Below are 19,664 nucleotides of genomic sequence, written 5' to 3'. Positions count from 1 at the left end.
CCAGAACTGCTCACAGTCCTCCAGCTGTTCTGAGGGTGCCAAATCTTGCAGGGGTAATGGCTCCACGCAGGGATATATACCCAGGATTGAAGAAAGGCCATCTCAGCCTCACGTAATGTTTCCTAAAGGAAAGAAGGACTTGCATTCATAAACATTCGCCTTTCACCACCTCGGGATGTCCCAAAACACTTGACAGCCAATGAAGTACTATTTGAAGTGTGGTCACTGTGGCTCAGTGAGTAGCACACTCGCCTCTGAGTCAGAAGGTTGTGGGTTTGAGTCCCACTCCAGGGACTTGAGCACATAAAGCTAGGCTGACACTCCAGTGCAGTGCTGAGGGAGCGCTGCCCTGTCGGAAGTGGTGTCTTTTGGATGAGAGGTTAAACCGAGGCCCCGTCTACCCTCTCAGGTGGAAGTAAAGGATCCCACGGCACTATTTTCGAAGAAGAGCAGGGGGGTTAAGTGGCTATAATCCTCTTCGCACCGCTAGGAGTCGGGTCCCTGCGCAAATTGGGGATCCGCCTCCCGGGAAGATTGTTTGGAGGCGGGTTGCCGACCCGCTCCCATTCTTTTCGATTTTCCCAGCAGTCCCGCCTCCTCAGGGCTGGTAAAATGTCACATTGAAGGGGTTTGTGGAATCATAAAGCATGACTACATTCAGACTTTTTAGTGCAGTACTGACGGAGTGCTGCACTGTCGGAGGTGTCGTCTTTCGAATGAGATGCTAAACTGAGGCCCCTGTCTGCCCTCTCGGGTAAAAGATCCCACGGCCACTATTTCAAAGAAGAGCAGGGGGGAGTTCTCCCCGGTGTCCTGGGGCCAATATTTATCCCTCAACCAACATCACTAAAAACAGATGATCTGGCCATTATCACATTGCTGTTTGTGGGAGCTTGCTGTGCGCAAATTGGCTGCCACGTTTCCCACATTACAACAGCGACTACACTTCAAAAAAAGTACTTCATTGGCTGTAAAGTGTTACCGTGAAAGGCGCTATAGGAATGCAAATCTTTTCTTTTTAATAGCACAGCGAGCACTTTCAATTTGTTGAATTGCAGTTCATACTGTGAGCAAAACAAGATCGGTGTCACACAGGCTCCGGAAATAGGTGCCCGTTTCTCACTTGCTGAAATGCTGATTGCAGGTCGACCATCTACAGAAAACAGCGGCTGAGCTGAATGAAGAAAAACTGGAACTGCGCGGCAGGCTGAAGCAGTGGGAGAGTCGCCCTACGGATAAGGAGGAGATTCCCAGAGACCGCCCGCGGGAGAATGGCCCCTGTGAGGTCCCCCTGGCCCCGAGCAGCCAGCAGCAAGGTAGCGTGTGCGTTACCTTTTGGAAGGTGTTACTGATCGCAGACGCGGAGGTGCAGGAAGGCTTTAAATGAAGCAAGGTTAGGCAGGATTTCAGGGTGTTTTTGTTAAACGGGCTCCCTCAGTGGATTCACGTGTAAAGCCGGTCGGTGTGTGGCGCTCATCTGCACAGGCAAGCAGATCCTACGTTCAGTCCTCGGCCCGTTAGCTGATCTTCGCAATGCAGCCGTTAGGGCACCACAATTGCCCCCGGTCGGTGTTCCCAGGCAGCAGAGGAGAAAAGTCGGCCAGTGGGCTTGTTCCTGACCGCTAACTTGTAAACCCCGGCTGGAAAATACGGATGCCGCGTCTTGGCTGTGGGGTCCACCTGGCAAAAAGAAAGCCTCCTGACACTCGCACGCCGGACTCGCGCATGAAGAATAGTCACTTAAGTGAGGCCAAAGGTTCTTGACGGAAACTCTGGGATCTCCCATTGGCTGGAAAACCCTTCTGTAAAGTTATTTGCAGGGTGCTCAGTTTATTCAGAAGGTAGATGGTGGCAGAGTCTTCGGCCCCCGGTTTAAAAAAGAAAGGCTTACATTTATATTGCACCTTTCACGACCACCGGACGTCCCAAAGCGCTTCACAGCCAATGAAGGACTTTTTGAAGTGTGGTCACTGTTGTAATGGAGAAAATGCGGCAGCCAATTTGCACACAGCAAGCTCCCACAAACAGCAATGTGATAATGACCAGATCATCTGTTTTAGTGATGTTGGTTGAGGGATAAATATTGGCCCCAGGACACCGGGGAGAACTCCCCTGCTCTTCTTCAAAATAGTACCTTGGGATCTTTTACATCCACCTGAGAGAGCAGACGGGGCCTTGGTTTAAAGTCTCATCCGAAAGACAGCGCCTCCGACAGTGCGGCACTCCCTCAGTACTGCCCCTCCGACAGTGCGGCGCTCCCTCAGTACCGCCCCTCCGACAGTGCAGCGCTCCCTCAGTACCGCCCCTCCGACAGTGCGGCGCTCCCTCAGTACCGCCCCTCCGACAGTGCGGCGCTCCCTCAGTACCGCCCCTCCGACAGTGCGGCGCTCCCTCAGTACCGCCCCTCCGACAGTGCGGCGCTCCCTCAGTACCGCCCCTCCCGACAGTGCTGCGCTCCCTCAGTACCGCCCCTCCGACAGTGCGGCGCTCCCTCAGTACCGCCCCTCCGACAGTGCGGCGCTCCCTCAGTACCGCCCCTCCGACAGTGCGGCGCTCCCTCAGTACCGACCCTCCGACAGTGCGGCCCTCCCTCAGTACTGCCCCTCCGACAGTGCGGCGCTCCCTCAGTACTGCCCCTCCGACAGTGCGGCGCTCCCTCAGTACTGCCCTGGAGCCCCGCCCCCCTCCTCCCGAGCCCCCCCCCCCACCCCTTCCCCTTCCTCTTCCTCCCCCTTCCCCCCAGTCGCTCTCTCTCTTCCCCCCAGTCGCTCTCTCTCTTCCCCCCAGTCGCTCGCTCTCTTCCCCCCAGTCGCTCACTCTCTTCCCAGTCACTCTGTCTCTCTCTTCCAACAACAACATGCCCTCAAAAAAGCACCCCCAGCTAGTTCTATATATAAACCCCTCAAACCCGAACCCCTCGATTAGATTCCAGCCTGTAACTCACTCCCGGGTATATGTTATTCTATATATAAACCCCCCCCCCCCCCCGAACCCCTCGATTAGATTCCAGCCTGTAACTCACTCCCGGGTATCTGTTATTCTATATATAAACCCCCTGAACCTCTCGATTAGATTCCAGGCTGTAACTCACTCCCTCCCGGGTATCTGTTATTCTATATGTAAACTCCCCGAACCCCTCGATTAGATTCCAGCCTGTAACTCACTCCCGGGTATGGCGGAGCAGGCTCGAGGGGCCGAATGGCCTACTCCTGCTCCTATTTCTTATGTTCTTATGCTCTTATGGGACAGTGGCAGCGTGGATATACAATTGGCTAAGGGACAGAAAGCAGAGAGTAGTGGTGAACGGTTGTTTTTTCAGACTGGAGGGAAGTGTGCAGTGAAGTCTCCCAGGGGTCAGTATTAGGACCACTGCTCTTTTTGATATATAATGGCACAGAAATTCGGGTCTCCACGGGTGAGTACGCACGGGGTACGCACCCGTAAGCCCAATGGAAGTGCCGGCTTCGTGCATGCACTGCGCAAACGCGGGAAACCGGCAATTCCATTCCCCTGAAAGAAGGGGTTCAGAAGTCGCATGTGTGCGCCGGAGAGGCAGCGCGTGCGCATCGAACTTATGTTTTTCTTGCAGGTTTTCCCGGGAGGGTAAGCCTCCAGAAGTTACACATGTAAAAAGCAGTCGCAGAAGTTGATGGAGGCGGGACTGAAACCCGACAAATGGGAGTTCCGCCTCCAAAAGCTCCCCATTGGCAAAATCCAGCCCGAGGTCCCAGCCAGTCAATTACTTCCTGAAGTGCAGTGACTGTTGTAGTGTAGGCAAGCGCCGCAGCCAATTTGCGCACAGCAAGATCCCTCCCAAACAACATCCCTGTCCTCTGGTGATGTTGGCCGAAGGAGAAAAGTTGGCCAGCCACTGGGAGTGCTACCTGCTCTTGTCTGAAGAGTGCAAAGGAACCTTTTACGTCCACCCGAACAGACACAGAGCCTCGGCTTAGCATCTGAAGGCACCTCTGACAATGAAGCACTCCCTCAATACTGCGCTGAAGTGTCAGCCTAGTGCTCAATCCTGGAAGAGGGGCTGGGGGTGGAAACTTCTGGCCGGCGGTTAAGAAGGCAAATGGTATGTTGGCCTTCGTAGCAAGAGGGTTCGAGTACAGGAACAAGGATGTCTTGCTACAGTTGTACAGGGCCTTGGTGAGACCGCACCTTGAGTATTGTGTGCAGTTTTGGTCGCCTTATCTGAGGAAGGATGTTCTTGCCATGGAAGGAGTGCAGCGAAGATTCACCAGACTGATACCTGGGATGGCAGGAATGACGTATGAGGAGAGATTGTGTCGATTGGGCTTATACTCACTGGAGTTTAGAAGATTGAGAGGGGATCTCATCGAAACCTATAAAATTCTGTCAGGCCTGGACAGACTAGATGCAGGAAGGATGTTCCCGATGGCGGGGGAGTCCAGAACCAGGGGTCACAGTCTAAGGATAAGGGGTAGGACATTTAGGACTGAAATGAGGAGGAATTTCTTCACCCAGAGAGTGGTGAACCTGTGGAATTCTCTGCCACAGAGGGTGGTGGAGGCCAGTTCATTAAATATATTCAAGAAGGAGTTGGATATATTTCTTAAAGCTAAAGGGATCAAGGGATATGGGGAGAAAGCAGGGACAGGGTACTGAATTTGGATGATCAGCCATGATCTCATTGAATGGCGGAGCAGGCTCGAATGGCCTACTCCTGCTCCTATCTTCTATGTTTCTATGTAACCCACGCTATTTTCCCTTGATTGACCTTGTTAAACCCGCCCAGCGGGTTCTCGTGAGAATTTATCCCCAAGAAAATACCTGATTTAACTCAGTCAGAAGCACCTTTTTAACGTAATGTCCTCAATGTTTCTTTAATCTACAGCGCACATCACAGCAAGCAAGCTGGGCGCTGACCTGGAGGCTTTGAAACAAGCCCTGCAAGAGAAGAGCGAAGAGGCTGATCGGAATCTCCGCATCTATTCCGATTTACTGAACAAGCACCAGGAGCTCGAGGCGGCCAACAAGACCGGGCCCGCAACCGCCGAGCCACTTACCGACCGCAAGGCCGAACCTGTGAAGAGTGACCAAGGGACGGCGGCTGGTCGGGAGCCACGGGCCTGGACCGAAGACAGGAAGCCAGTCACCGGGTGGCAGACGGCTGAAGAGTCTGCCGGGGCGGGTGAACGGGGCCGGATTCAGAGCAGCCAGAGGTCGGAGCGGCAGACGGACCCTGCGGAATTCTCGGCGAGGTTAAATCCCGCAGAGCTCGCGATGAAAATCAGCCCCGCGGAACTCGCCACGAGAATACAGAGGAATCGGTTGTTCAGGGATCGCCTGTCTGTGGCCTTTGATGAAACGGAATATGAGCCATATGGACTACCTGACGTGGTGCAGAAGGGTGGGTCGCTGGGCACATTTCTTCACTCTTCGGCAGCAACCTGTTCAGATAAATATGCAGTTATCTCATTCTGAGGACCCGTGTCCATGGTCCCCATCAAACACTCCCAGGGCAGGTACAGCACGGGTTAGATACAGAGTAAAGCTCCCTCTACACTGTCCCATCAAACACTCCCAGGGCAGGTACAGCACGGGTTAGATACAGAGTAAAGCTCCCTCTACACTGTCCCATCAAACACTCCCAGGGCAGGGACAGCACGGGTTAGATACAGAGTAAAGCTCCCTCTACACTGTCCCATCAAACACTCCCAGGGCAGGTACAGCACGGGTTAGATACAGAATAAAGCTCCCTCTACACTGTCCCTTCAAACACTCCCAGGGCAGGTACAGCACGGGTTAGATACAGAGTAAAGCTTCCTCTACACTGTCCCGTCAAACACTCCCAGGGCAGGTACAGCACTGGTTAGATACAGAGTAAAGCTCCCTCTACACTGTCCCATCAAACACTCCCAGGGCAGGTACAGCACGGGTTAGATACAGAGTAAAGCTCCCTCTACACTGTCCCATCAAACACTCCCAGGGCAGGTACAGCACGGGTTAGATACAGAGTAAAGCTCCCTCTACACTGTCCTATCAAACACTCCCAGGGCAGGTACAGCACGAGTTAGATACAGAGTAAAGCTCCCTCTACACTGTCCCATCAAACACTCCCAGGGCAGGTACAGCACGGGTTAGATACAGAGTAAAGCTCCCTCTACACTGTCCCATCAAACACTCCCAGGGCAGGGACAGCACGGGTTAGATACAGAGTAAAGCTCCGCTACACAACCCAACAAATGCCCAAACCCAACTCTTCAAAGAGCAGCCCTGATTGCACCAGTGCGATGTTTCTATGACCCACACACCCAGTCCTTTGTAACCTCTTTAGGGGAGATTTCTGGAAAAGTAAATCAGAGGATTAGGAGAAAATCAGGAGCAGAAACAGACAATAAGCGCAGGCGATAGGGGCGCAAAAACAATGCAGAGCAATGGGGGTCACTTGCTATATGATGGGATCACGTTGCAGATCTGGCGAGACACTGGTTATTTCTTCCATATTACAGCTAAGCCATTTCTCTGGAATAATCCAAACAACCCGGTGGCATAGTGGTTAGCACTGTTGCCTCACAGCGCAAGGGACCCGGGTTCGAATCCGGCCTCGGGCGACTGTCTGTGTGGAGTTTGCACATTCTCCCCGTGTTTGCGTGGGTTTCCTCCGGGTGCTCCGGTTTCCTCCCACAGTCCAAAGATGTGCGGGTTAGGTTGATTGGCTATGATAAATTGACCCTTAGTGTCAGGGGGATTAAATACGTGGGGTTACAGGGATAGGGTGGGAATATGTGTCGGTGCAGGCTCGATGGGCCGAAATGGCCTCTATCTGCACTGTGGGGTTTCTGTGATTCTGTGAACCCCTCCGATCATAGAATAGAATCACAGAATAGTACTGCACAGAAAGAGGCCATTCGACCCATCGAGTCTCTGCTGGCTCTTTCGAAGAACAATCCAGTCAGTCCCACTCCCCTCACCACCCCCCCCCCCCCCCCCCCCCCCGCTCTTTCCCAATATCCCTGCAATTTTTTCTCCTTCCAGTATTTATCCAATTCCCTTTTGAAGGCTACTATTGAATCTGCGTCCACCGCCCGATCAGGCAGCGCATTCAAAATCCTAACCACTCGCTGTGTTAAAAAGTTTTTTCCACCTGTTGCCCCTGGTTGTTCTGCCAATCACCTTAAATCCGTGCCTCCCTCCTATGGTGGAAGATCAAGGTTTCCGCAGCTAATGGGACTTGGGGCCTTTCATCACCTACTCCACAGTTAAGAAGGCAAATGGTATGTTGGCCTTTGTAGCGAGAGGATTCGAGTACAGGAGCACAGATGTCTTGCTGCAGTTGTACAGGGCCTTGGTGAGACCACACCTTGAGTATTGTGTGCAGTTTTGGTCGTCTTATGTCTTATCTGAGGAAGGACGTTCTTGCCATGGAAGGAGTGCAGCGAAGATTCACCAGGGATGGCAGGAATGACGTATGAGGAGAGATTGGGTCGATTGGGCTTATACTCACTGGAGTTTAGAAGAATGAGAGGGGATCTCATTGAAACTTATAAAATTCTAACAGGACTAGACAGACTCGATGCAGGAAGGATGTTCCCGATGGCAGGGGAGTCCAGAACCAGGGGTCACAGTCTAAGGATAAGGGGTAAGCCATTTAGGACAGAAATGAGGAGGAATTTCTTCACCCAGAGAGTGGTGAACCTGTGGAATTCTCTACCACACAAGACAGTAGAGGCCAATTCATTAAATATATTCAAGAAGGAGTTAGATATATTTCTTAAGGCTAAAGGGATATGGGGAGAAAGGAGGGACCGGGTACTAAATTTGGATGATCAGCCATGATCTCATTGAATGGCGGAGCGGGCTCGAGGGGCCGAATGGCCTACTCCTGCTCCTATCTTCTATGTCCCAAGATGTGACCCACCAGTCGACACCAGCCCGCCTTGCTGCCATTACATGGCCTCGGAGCCCAGGGCTGGTCAGTTTGTATTTGCGCACTTGCGTGCAAAAGTTTCCTCGCTGTTGGTTCAAGCATTTTGAACTTTGAATGGGCCCGGCGGATTAGACAAGAGGTGCTCCCTCTTAGGCCAAGAGAGCGGACCGATCTCGGGCGCTGCCTTTAGCGACTCTCGTGGGTCCAGGGAAGTTCGTAACGCAGAAACCAGCAGAAGAAAGAGAGAGCGCAGGTGGTTGTGGAGGTGGCAGAGGCACTGGCATTGAGTGGTGCAAACCAGGCCAAGGCGAGGGGAAGCACCAGCCAGAACATTTTAATATGTGGAGGTCTGACATTTACTTTACGGGTGTCCAGATTTTTTAATTACTCTCAAACCCTGTGCAGTTTGAAATGGTTCAGTGTTTGCCAGTAAATATGGAAATCTTTATTGGAATAGGGTTTTGTTCGAGTAAATAAGGAGAAACTGCTTCCAGTGGCAGAAGGGTTTAAGGTGATTGGCAAAAGAACCGGAAGCGACATGAGGGAACATTTTGTTTTAACGCAGCGAGTTGTTGTGATCTGGACTGCGCTGCCTGAAAGGGCAGTGGGAGCAGATTCAATAGTAACTTTCAAAAGGGGAATTGGATAAATACTGTACTTGAAAAGGAAAAAAAATTTGCAGGGCTACGGGGAGAGAGCAGGGGGGAGTGGGACTATTTGGAGAGCTCGCCGGCACAGGCATAATGGGCCAAATGGGCTGCTCCTGTGCTGTATCATTCTATGATTATGTTGGACATGGTTTTTACTCCTGGTTCTGCCGGACCCAAAAGCAATTTAATTAGACACGGCCCTCTTTCTAGTTTGGCTGCTCCAAAAAATCGGACACCTCTGCACTAAGTGATCTAAGGGTTTATTAGCAGAAACCTACAGCCTATACTTCGGGAAAAAAAACAAATCGTGGGGCTGAACCAAGTGAGAGAAACAGTACGTGAAAGCTTCCTTTGTTTCTTCTTGCGAGTCAGAGCAGACGTTTTACTCTGCACACAATGGAGCGTTCCCCCCCGCCCCCAATGATCCCTTTTAAGCGAGCGCGCGGCAGCTATGGAGCTGCAGAGAAACAGCGCGTGAATCATGCACCAGCTTAAAAAGATCGCAGCAAACTCGAGTGGAAGTGGTTTTGGGCGTAACTCGCGTTTAAAATTTCCCGATCTTTTGTGCTGTTTCGGTCGATTCCGCCCGGGTTGCGCTGACAGAACAAGCGGAAACTTGACCCCCAAGCCTGTGACTTTTCCTAGTACCTATTTTTTTTAATGCCTTTTGACTGCAGTGTTTTTTTAAAACTAGTTTAGATTCCCACTCCCACCTGTACATTGCCCACGGAGTTCTGATGCTGCAGTTTTTCTGTCCTCCAGGCTTTGCGGACATTCCGACTGGACCTTCCTGCCCACACATCCTGCGCCGAGCGACTCTCCATTCCGCACTCTGTCCCCAGCAGCCGGGAGAAGGGCCGTCTCTGCTTAGCTTCTGCAAGGCACTCGGTGGTGGCAGCATGCAGTAGGTATCGAGCCACGCGCCGGATCCGGCAGCGGCAGAGCGAATCCCGATGACGCATGCTTCGCAGTACCCCTCGTCAAATGGGAATCTGTTTGCAGTTCTGTGCTGGGATAATAAATTTTATATATGTGTGTGTGTATATATATAATATATAAACCGCGAGTGCAGATGACTAATGAGGGGGATTGAACAGGACAAGTTCACGAGTCGCTCTCTCTGTCGAAGGGAGCTGGATCAGAATTGAAGTTGCCCAGTCGTTGACGCTGCCTGCCTTCATGGTGGCGGTGTTGTTGATGCGTCGGTTCCTTTGCGCAATCTTAATTTAATTTATTCGAGTCGTTATTGTGTTGTTTTTTTTTAAAGAGGGATCTGTGGGTGCAGCACGATGCTTTGAAGTGCCGGTGCCCCTTGTTACAAGAGGGGGGCGGTGGGGGTTAATGTACAGTTCTGCGCCGCGCTCGTTTCAATCCTCGTGCTGTTGTGTGAGGCGTCAAGATGAGGATGGCGTCGGTCGCGGTTGGAAAGGGAGGGAATGTCTCCTCTACATCGGGGAGACTAAACACAGATTGGGTGACCGCTTTGCGGAACACCTCCGTTCAGTCCGTAAGGGTGACCCCGAGCTTCCGGTCGCCCGTCATTTCAATTCACCGTTCCATTCCCACTCTGACCTCACCGTCTGCGGCCTCTTGCATTGTTCCACGGAAGCTCACCGTAAACTCGAGGAACAGCACCTCATCTTCCGGTAAGGCACGTTACAGCCTTCCGGACTCGATATTGAGTTCAACAACTTCAGATCATAACCTCGGCCCCGATTATATTTTTTATCCACACTTTTGGTTTGTGCCTTTTCCTTTTCCTCTCTCTCCCACATGGCAGCTGTCTCTCACTCTGCCAGCGCATTTCACACTTCATCTAGAGCCAGTCTGTCTCTTTACCTGTCCTATTACCATCTCGTCTCACCTTGAATATCTCTTAATGTCTCTTCTTTCATCCCCTCCCCCATTTCCCAGTCCCCAAACTGCCTTTTGTTTCATTTCCTGCCTTTTCTCTCAGTTCTGACGAAGGGTTTCGACCCGAAGCGTTGACTCTGTTTCTCTCTCCACGGATATTGCCCTGGCCCGCTGAGTTTTTCCAGCATTTTCTGTTGTTATTTTGGAAAGGGAGGTTAATCCCCAGGATGCCCGTTCATCGTCTGACAGAGTGGCGTTAGCAAAGACCCGGCTGCAGGTCTCTCTTTTCCCCCCCCCCCCCCCCTCTGCTAGGGAAGGTGATGGGGAGACTTATACTGGCAGGGCAGAAGAAACCAAGCATAGGGCTTCTTTGAAAAGGAGACAGTGTTGTTTGTTGCCTTGAATTTTCCTCCCACCTGTTTTTGTACAGCTTTGACTGTAACTTTGAAGATTATTGGCCATTTAACTAGTACACAGCGATGTTAGCGAGTCTTGTCAGTTCACCTTGGTTACAAATGTTTGAAACCAGTTCCGTTCTATTGATCGTGTGAATAATAAGGATTACTTTTCACCGTGAGATATAGCCACAAAAAGGAATATTGAATATCCACTTTCTCCAAGGAGATGAGACTTAATGAAGCTTCATTCATATGTTGGGTTTCCAATTTTTTGCATTGTGTATCTTGTTTGTACAGTAGGTGTTAGGTTCTTGTTTAACGGTTTTATTTATTGATTACATTTTTAATTGGGATTTTGGGGGGCACTTTTTATATTCCTGGTTTTCATGAGCATTGTATCCAGACTTGAATGCAGTCATTTTCAAAATATTAGTACGGATGGAGTATTGTATTCCAGGGCCATTTTGTTCTCACATTAATTGCTTTCATTTTAGTTCATTGCTCTATGCTGACAATGCACTAAAGGACATGTTGCTCTTGTCACTTTAGTTCTGCACAGAACAAGACAGCAGATGTTATGTTACAGCCATAAAATGCACAAACGAATCGTGGTTGCAAATGCCATACACTTCATACTTGAGAATGAAAATCCCGCTTTTGTTTTTTTTTGATTCGTGTTCCAATTTATTATCAGTAACAGTGTAAGGAGAGGTTATTCACTGTCTTGTCTTGTGTCCACTGTCATAGCTGACCCGGTGTTGAGTGATTCCAGGTCAGCGCTGTGTTATGTCCCCCTTGTTCCTGCCAATTGCCAGAATTGCGACAGACATTCGTATCCAGACTGGCAGAGTCTGCAGAACCTTCAGCAGCCTCCATCGAGCAATTCCTGTCTGAGCTCAACAACCAACAGGCTTACCATAACCGCAAGAAATAGATTGTCCACTGAAAGACGGGGAATCAACTTAAAGAGATGTCTCAAACTCAGCGGCGTGCTTTTCGAAAGAAATCTTGTTTACAATGACAGAACATCACTGACACTGTCACCAACGGTTTGGGATGGCAATCCCTCGTGTTCGCTTACACTAAACAGCTCCCTGTGAAATGGCTGATGGTTTTTGACGGTGATTCGAAGAATCACAGGCAACAGGAAACTCTGTTCTCCACGTCAGGTTGTGAGGCAGACTTGAAACTGACAGCATACTTTATATATTTAAAAAAAGTTCCCTTCAGATGAACTGGAATGATTTTTTTTTAAAGTTGAAAGAGGTTTATAGCTTGAAGATACAAGTCTTCATTCATTTGTGAGATGTCCACTGCTGGTTATGTGTTAAAGTAGATTGTAATTATTATTCCACATGTGAATGACTGGGGATATCCACATTTTTAACACGATAGAATTTCACTTTTTCCTGTGTTCAGGGAATTCTACCATAGCCAAGATCTTGATGTAGAATTTACAGCACAGAAACAGGCCATTCAGCCCATGTGTCGAGGCCGGCGTTTATGCTCCACATGAGCCGCTTCCCACCACTGCTCCCTTTAAATATTACCGTGGGTTCCGCAGCCCGTTTGTTTAAAATGCACAGCGCCTTGAAATTTCGGCCGCGCGCCCACATTTATCTTCAACGGGACAGCTTCTGAGCGGCCTGCACAGGTTGCTACGCAGCTAGCTTACAGGGAAATATTGCTTCCCACCAACGTTCATGATGAGCTGTGTGGGCAGCTGTCTTGAGTTCCCGCGCAGGCCGCTTGCCGGCTTTACAGTAGGGAAAAACCGGGCATGCGCGCGGAAATGTGAACAGGCCACGCTGCCTGTTAAAGGGGCCGCGCACCCCAAAACAAAAACCTATGGGAAACATTGCTTCCCAACCCCCCTCTTTATCTAACCCCTATCTTAATCAAAGGGTGATTATATTATAATGAGACCATCCATCTCAGTTCCACATCCGGGGTGCAGGGAATGGATATTCCTGGAGATGGTCTAGTCCTTTGGGAGGCACTCCTCCTCACTTCCCAGCATGATATCCATTTAGCAGCTGGATAAGACTCGAGCTCACTTATACTTGGCCCTGTGCTGAAACTATTAGTCGTGGGATACTCCAACCAGCAACTCTGATTGTTATCCCCCCAACAGTTAATCATTGGACTGCACAGGAACACCCGTGAATTGGGATACCAGTATTTCTCACACTATAAAGTTTCACTCTCTCCTCTGTTGAAGTGACCCTTGAGTTCAGCCAGTGTTTTTTTTAAAAAGGTTAAAAGATCCCCAATTTCACCCTCTGCGCTGTTAGTTCTGGCAGTCTCGTGCGCGAAGGAGTGGCTGGATTTCTGCGATGGTTTTGATGTCCTGTTTGTTCCGTGGCCCTTCCAAGTTCTTGGTAGAGCCTTAAGCACAGTCTCTGTCCCTTATACCTTCCTTCACAGCAGAAGTGATCCAGCATTTGTGCCACATTGTGGAGGTACCGAAGCCTTCCTGTTTTGCCATTGCTGGTCTATATGGACCAACACCAGGGATGCTCAGCAGGAGACCTGACGAGTCGCAACTGCAGTTTTTGTACTAAGTGCCTAGGTGCAAGAGTTCCGAATGCGAACCTTGTGTTTTTGAGATTTTTGACCAGCTGTGTGTATACAAACCCGACTCGTGTCCAGTTGTTCACAGTGCTTGAATCTGATCCTCGGTATCAAGGTCTCCTCACGCGGGAGTGATTCTGTATGAGATACGTCGGACGGAATCCTTGAATAGTCCTCTTTGCTGTCCGCTGCTCAGATTATTTCCTGTATTTAAATTATCACCTTGTGTTTTCATTCGTGGACTGTTGACCCTCCAGTGGGCGATAAAATTTCTGATGTTGAAAGAAATAAAATCACATGGTGGTACAGTGCAAGGTGTGAAATCGAGTGTGATGTTTTTCCTGTTGAAACCACAATAAATATACAATGGAGGGTTTCTGCTTTGATGGAATGGGTAGCCTTTCAGTGGCCTCGTCGTTCCTGCAGGATATATCCGTCGATTCTGATGATTTCTGTTGTGGAGTATTTTAAACCAACACTCGGCACACACGGTTTTTAGATCGATCGTCAAGTTGTCTTTATTGCACCGGTGGGGAGACAGTCTGCTCTGTCTTAGCCAGACTTTTCCAAATTGCCACAGCAAACACTACACTCTTATACATTACAACACACATGGCCATCTCATGCACAATTCATTCCTGCCACCCGATTGGATCCTGGCCCACATGCATCTTGACTGATTGGTTGCCTATGCCGCGTTACATTAAAGTACCGCCTTTATTATCGGCCGTTATCCCTCAAGCTGTTGTTGCACCTATGACCTTTGTTTATGCCAAATGGGGTCTCGTCAACATTGTACTTCTGGTTCATTGTCCTCCTTTCCTGCCTCTCTAGGCCTCTTTCATTGTTTTACTTTCCTGCCAGAACAGAACTTACATCCTCTTAGGCCTCTTATGGTTCCATGTCCAGCTATGTTATCTCCACTGCCAATTCAGCAACTTAGAAAAAGATGGTCTTTATTACACCAGTACTGCAGAGTACTGCCAGCGATGTCAGTTTAACTCTTTCCCTACTGCAATTTCCGCCCCCCCCCCGACGAACAGCCCTCAGTTTTACCTGGAGGGAGGTGGTGAGGTGCCCAGTGAAGGCTAGTTGCACTCATATGGCCATTTGGTGGCTCTTTCTTTTTGACAGCTAGCTTACAGTGACAGCCGTGGCTCAGTGGGTAGCATTCTCGCCTCTCAGTCAGAAGGTTGTGGGTTCAAGCCCTGCTCCAGAGACTCGAGCACATAAAGCCGGGCTGACACTCCCCGTGCAGTACTGAGGGAGCGCCGCACTGTCGGAGGGGCAGTACTGAGGGAGCGCCGCACTGTTGGAGGGGCAGTACTGAGGGAGCGCCGCACTGTCGGTGGGGCAGTACTGAGGGAGCGCTGCACTGTCGGAGGGGCAGTACTGAGGGAGCGCCGCACTGTCGGAGGGGCAGTACTGAGGGAGCGCCACACTGTCAGAGGTGCCGTCTTTTGGATGAGATGTTAAACCGAGGCCCCGTCTGCTTTCTCAGGTGGACGTAAAAGATCCCATGGCCACTATTTTGAAGAAGGGCAGGGGAGTTGTGTCCTGAGGCCAATATTTATCCCTCACTCAACATCACTAAAAACAGATGATCTGGTCATTATCACAATGCTGTTTGTGGGAGGTGGCTGTGTGCAGATTGGCTGCCGCGTTTCCTACATTACAACAGTGACTACACTTCAAAAAGTACTTCATTGGCTGTAAAACGCTTTGGAACGTCCTGAGGTCGTGAAAGGCGCTACATAAATGCAAGTCTTTTCTTTAACCCTATCAGCATATCCTTCTATTCCTTTCTCCCTCATGTGTTTATCGAGTTTCCTCTTGAATGCATCTATACTATTCGCCTCAACCACTCCCTGTGGTAGCGAGTTCCACATTCTCGCCACTCTCTGGGTAAAGAAGTTTCTCCTGAATTCCCTATTGGATTTATTTTTAATTATTACAATTATTAATTTATTACAATGTAAATGGGTCTGTTCCACAGTCCTAGGGTGGGGGCAGCTCCAGAGTATTGAAGTATAGCTGGAAAAGTTTCCATATTGGGGTCTAAAATTGCAGCTACATATCAGTTTGTCTAATCTGACTGGTGCAAGTATGAGAGGGATGCTGTCTTGACCTTGGGATAGTTAAAATTAAAATCATAATCTTTATTTTTAACTGCTGTACTGTTGAATTTTTCTTGCTCATATTGTCCTGTTGCTTTCTTTATACTAGCAGAAGGAACAGGGAGAGGCAATATACACTTAATGGCACAGTTTTAAAGAGTGCAGGGACAGAGTGACCTGGGAGTTAATGTGCATAGGTCCCTGAAGGTGGCAGGACATATTGAGAGAGTGGTTAACAAAGCTTATGGGATCTTGGGCTTCATAAATAGAGGTATTGAGTACAAAAGTAGAGATGTTATGCTGAACCTTTATAAAGCGCTGGTTAGGCCACAACTGGAGTATTGCATCCAGTTCTGATCACCACACTTTAAGAAGGATGTGAAGGCCCTTGAGAGGGTGCAGAGATTTACCAGAATGGTTCCACGGATGGGGGATCTTAGCTACAAGGACAGGTTGGAGAAGCTGGATTTGTTTTCATTAGAGCAAAGGAGGTTGAGGGGTGATTTGATAGAGGTGTACAAGATTATGACGGGTTTGGATAGGCTAGACGGGGAAAGGCTGTTCCCACTAGTTGATGGTACAAGGACGAAGGGGACACAGACTTAAGGCTTTGGGCAAGAGATACAGGGGGGAATGTGAGGAAAAACTTTTACGCAGCGAGTGGTGAGGACCTGGAACTCGCTGCCGATGGAAGTGGTGGAAGCGGAGACAAGAAATGTTTTCAAGGGGAGACTGGATAGGCACTGGAGGGAAATAAACCTGCAGGGCTACGGGGATAGAGCGGGGGAATGGGACTGACTGGATTGCTCTACAGAGAGCCGGCAGGGACTCGATGAGACGAATGGACTCCTTCTGTGCCATTATGACTCTGAATGAAGTTTCACCTCGTATAGGATCGTGCCACACAGAAGGGGGGTCTTTCGGCCCATCGTGCCTGTGCTGGCTCTCTGTAAGAGCCACCAAGTAGTCCCACTCAGTGTACCCTTTAAGCCGCGCTCGCGTAGCCAGTGAGCGGCTTTTAAATTGGAAAAACTGCGCGTGCACGGAATTTTGAATTTGCCGCGCAGCCCCAGAAAAAAAATCAGCGGGAACATTGGTCCCACTCTCCTGCTCTTTCGCCATAGCCCTGCAAAGTTTTCCTTTTTCAGTATATTCCTTGTAGAAAGTTACCGTTCAATCTGCTTCCGCCAGCCTTGCGGGCAATGCATTCCAGATCATCATAACTCGATGAGTAAAAATAAATTTCTCCTCCTCCCCCTTCTGGGCAGAAGTTATAATGGGTAACGCCCGTGTTATTCCTCACAATTACTGGGCAGTCATCCTAGCGGCTTGGGTGGTGCTGTGGGTTGGATACCAGCCTTTCTGGGTTCAGTTCAGTTCAGTGAAACTCGTGCCTCCATTTTGGTACACGTCAGACTTGGCTCAGTTGGTAGCACTCTCGCCCCTGAGTAGGAAGCTTGTGGGTTCAAAGCCCCACTCCAGAGATTTGACTATAATCTAGGCTGACTCTCCAGCGCAGTACTGAGGGAGTGTTGCACTGTCGGAGGTGCCGTCTTTCAGATGCGATGTTAAACCGAAGCCCCTTCTGCCCTCTCGGGTGTGTGTACAAGATTCCATGGTACTATTCAAAGAAAAGTAGTTCTGGTCCTCTGGCCAATGTTTATCCCTCAAGCAACATCACTAAAATAGAAAAACTGATCATTTATCATGTTGTTGGTTGTGGGACCTCGCCGTGTGCAAATCGGCTGCTGCATTTGCCTACATTAAAAAAACTTCAGAACGACTACAGAGCTTGTGAGGGTTGTCTTCTTAGGCGGAACCAAGGATGACTTGCTTCCACATTAAAAATGAGTTCTCAGGTGACTGATGAGTCCAATGCGGGACCTACAGTCCCTGTCATAGGTGGGGCAGACGATGGTTGAAGGGGCGGGCGGGTGGGTGGGGTGCTTGGGTTGACGTGCGCTCCTTCAGCTGTTTGCGCTTGGCTTCCGCTTGCTCCCAGCGAAGAGACTTGAGGTGTTTGGCGCCTTCCCGGATGCTTCTCCCCCACTTTGTGCGGTCTTGGGCCAGGGATTTCCAGGTGTTGGTGAGGATATTGCACTTTTTCCAAGGAGGCTTCGAGGATGTCCTTGAAGCGTTACCTCTGCCCACCTGGGGCTCTCTTGCCGTGTCAGAGCTCCAAGTAGAGCGTTTGTTTTGGGAGTCTCGTATCGGGCATGCGGACGATGTGACCCGTCCATCAGAGCTGATCGAGCGCGGTCAGAGCTTCGATGCTGACCTGAGTGAGAACACGGACGTTGGTGCGCCTATCCTGCCAATGGATTTGCAGGATCTTGCGGAGGCAGCGTTGGTGGTACCTCTCCAGTGCTTTGAGGTGCCTGCTGTACATGGTCCATATCTCTGAGGCATACAGCAGGGTGGGTATCACTGCTGCTACACTAAAATTCTCTCTACCTAGAGGACGTGAGCTTTGGACAGTCTCAACTCAGTTGCTTGTTTGTTGTGATAAAAATTAGAAAATAAATGAACTTCTGAAATTGAGGAACGAATAGCATGCACACCCACCCACCAAAGAACAACTTGACAAATGGGACAAAAATCCTATCAGGCTAAGGCAGGCCAGTCATTGTGGTCACTAGCTAAGAATCAGGACGAACAATTTTGTCAGTCTTGGATCAGTGGTAGCACTCTTACCTGAGTCAGAAGGTTTGTAGTTCAAGCCCTTGAGCGCATAATCTCGGCTAACACTTTAGTGCAGTACTGAGGGAGTGCTGCACGGTCAGAGGTACTGCCTTTTGGATGAGACGTTAAACCGAGGCCCTGTAAAAGATCCCACGGCACTATTTGAAGAGAAGGGGAGTTCTCTCTCTATCCTGGCCAACCTTTAATCCAACAGCTAAAACATGATCTGGTCGTTTATTTCATTGCTGTGTGTGGGAGCTTGCTGTGTGCAAATTGGATGCTGCATTTCCCCACATTACTACAGTGACTACACTTCATTAAGTACTTAATTGGCTGTGAAGTACTTTGGGACGTCCAGAGGGGTTGTGTAAGGCGCGAATCTTGGCTGACACTCCAGTGCAGTGTTGTGGGAGCGTCGCACTGTCGGAGGTGTTGTCTTTCGGATCAGACGTTAAACCAAGGCCCCGTCTGCCCTCTCGGGTGGACGTAAAAGATCCCACGGCCACTATTTCGAAGAAGAGCCAGGGGAGGTTCTCCCCGGTGTCCTGGGGCCAATATTTATCCCTCAACCAAAAAAACAGATGATCCGGTCATTATCACATTGCTGTTTGTGGGAGCTTGCTGTGCGCATATTGGCTGCCGCGTTTCCTACATTACAACAGTGACCACACTTCAAAAAAAAGTACTTCAGTGGCTGGAAAGCAATTTGGGATGTCCTGAGGTGGAGAAAATCGCTATATAAATGGCTGGGGGTCTGGAACAAGGGGTCGCAGTCTCAGGATACGGGGTAGGACATTTAGGACTGAGATGAGGAGAAATGTCTTCACTCAGAGGGTGGTGAACCTGTGGAATTCTATACCACACAAGGCTGTGGAGGCCAAGTCACTGAATATATTTAAGGAGATAGATAGATTTCTAGACACAAAAGGCATCAAGGGGTATGGGGAGAGAGCAGGAATATGGTATTGAGATAGAGGATCAGCCATGATCATATTGAATGGCGGAGCAGGCTCGAAGTGCCAAATGGCCGACTCCTGCTCCTATTTTTCTGTTTCTATAAATGCAAGTCTTTCTATAGAAATGCAAGTCTCTGTATAAATGCAAGTCTTTCTATAGTTATGCAAGTCGCCATATAAATGCAAGTCTTTCTATAGTAATGCAAGTCGCAATCTAAATGCAAGTCTTTCTATAGTAATGCAAGTCTTTCTATAGTAATGCAAGTCGCTATATAAATCCAAGTCTCTATAGAAATTCCTGAACCTGTGCAGGGAGTAGAAAGGAGGCGGGGACGGGATATCCCCATTAATGGACAGAAGAACCGGCCAATCAGGTGCCGTCGCTGGGGACGAGCTGCCAACGAGCCAGGCGAAGCTTGGGGGTGGGGGGGGGGTGTGAGTGACGGGCCGGCGGACCAATCCGGAGCGAAGGAGGCGTAGTGGGGACGTGACGGGGCCAATCAGAGGGCGGCGGAGGGGGGGCGGGATCTTCGAAT

General features: G+C 49.7%; 1 protein-coding gene across 1 annotated transcript in view; it reads left to right on the top strand.

The window, feature by feature from the left end:
- The window catches only part of LOC147092939 (uncharacterized), a 54,727-nt gene extending 41,040 nt beyond the window's left edge, over positions 1-13,687 (top strand). Inside the window, 3 exon segments of the mRNA XM_085976263.1 lie at positions 1,145-1,316; positions 4,862-5,377; positions 9,310-13,687. Coding sequence (XP_085832389.1) covers positions 1,145-1,316; positions 4,862-5,377; positions 9,310-9,455 — 834 coding nt within the window. The 3' untranslated portion in view covers positions 9,456-13,687.
- Positions 13,688-19,664: the final 5,977 nt, after the last annotated feature.

Source organism: Somniosus microcephalus, unplaced genomic scaffold (genome assembly GCF_052327205.1).
Source record: "Somniosus microcephalus isolate GS21.2 unplaced genomic scaffold, FLI_Smic_1.0 unresolved_chr2, whole genome shotgun sequence".
NCBI lineage: Eukaryota > Metazoa > Chordata > Chondrichthyes > Squaliformes > Somniosidae > Somniosus > Somniosus microcephalus.
The sequence above is the reverse complement of the archived record's forward strand: the minus strand, read 5'-3'. Positions and strand labels throughout refer to the sequence as shown.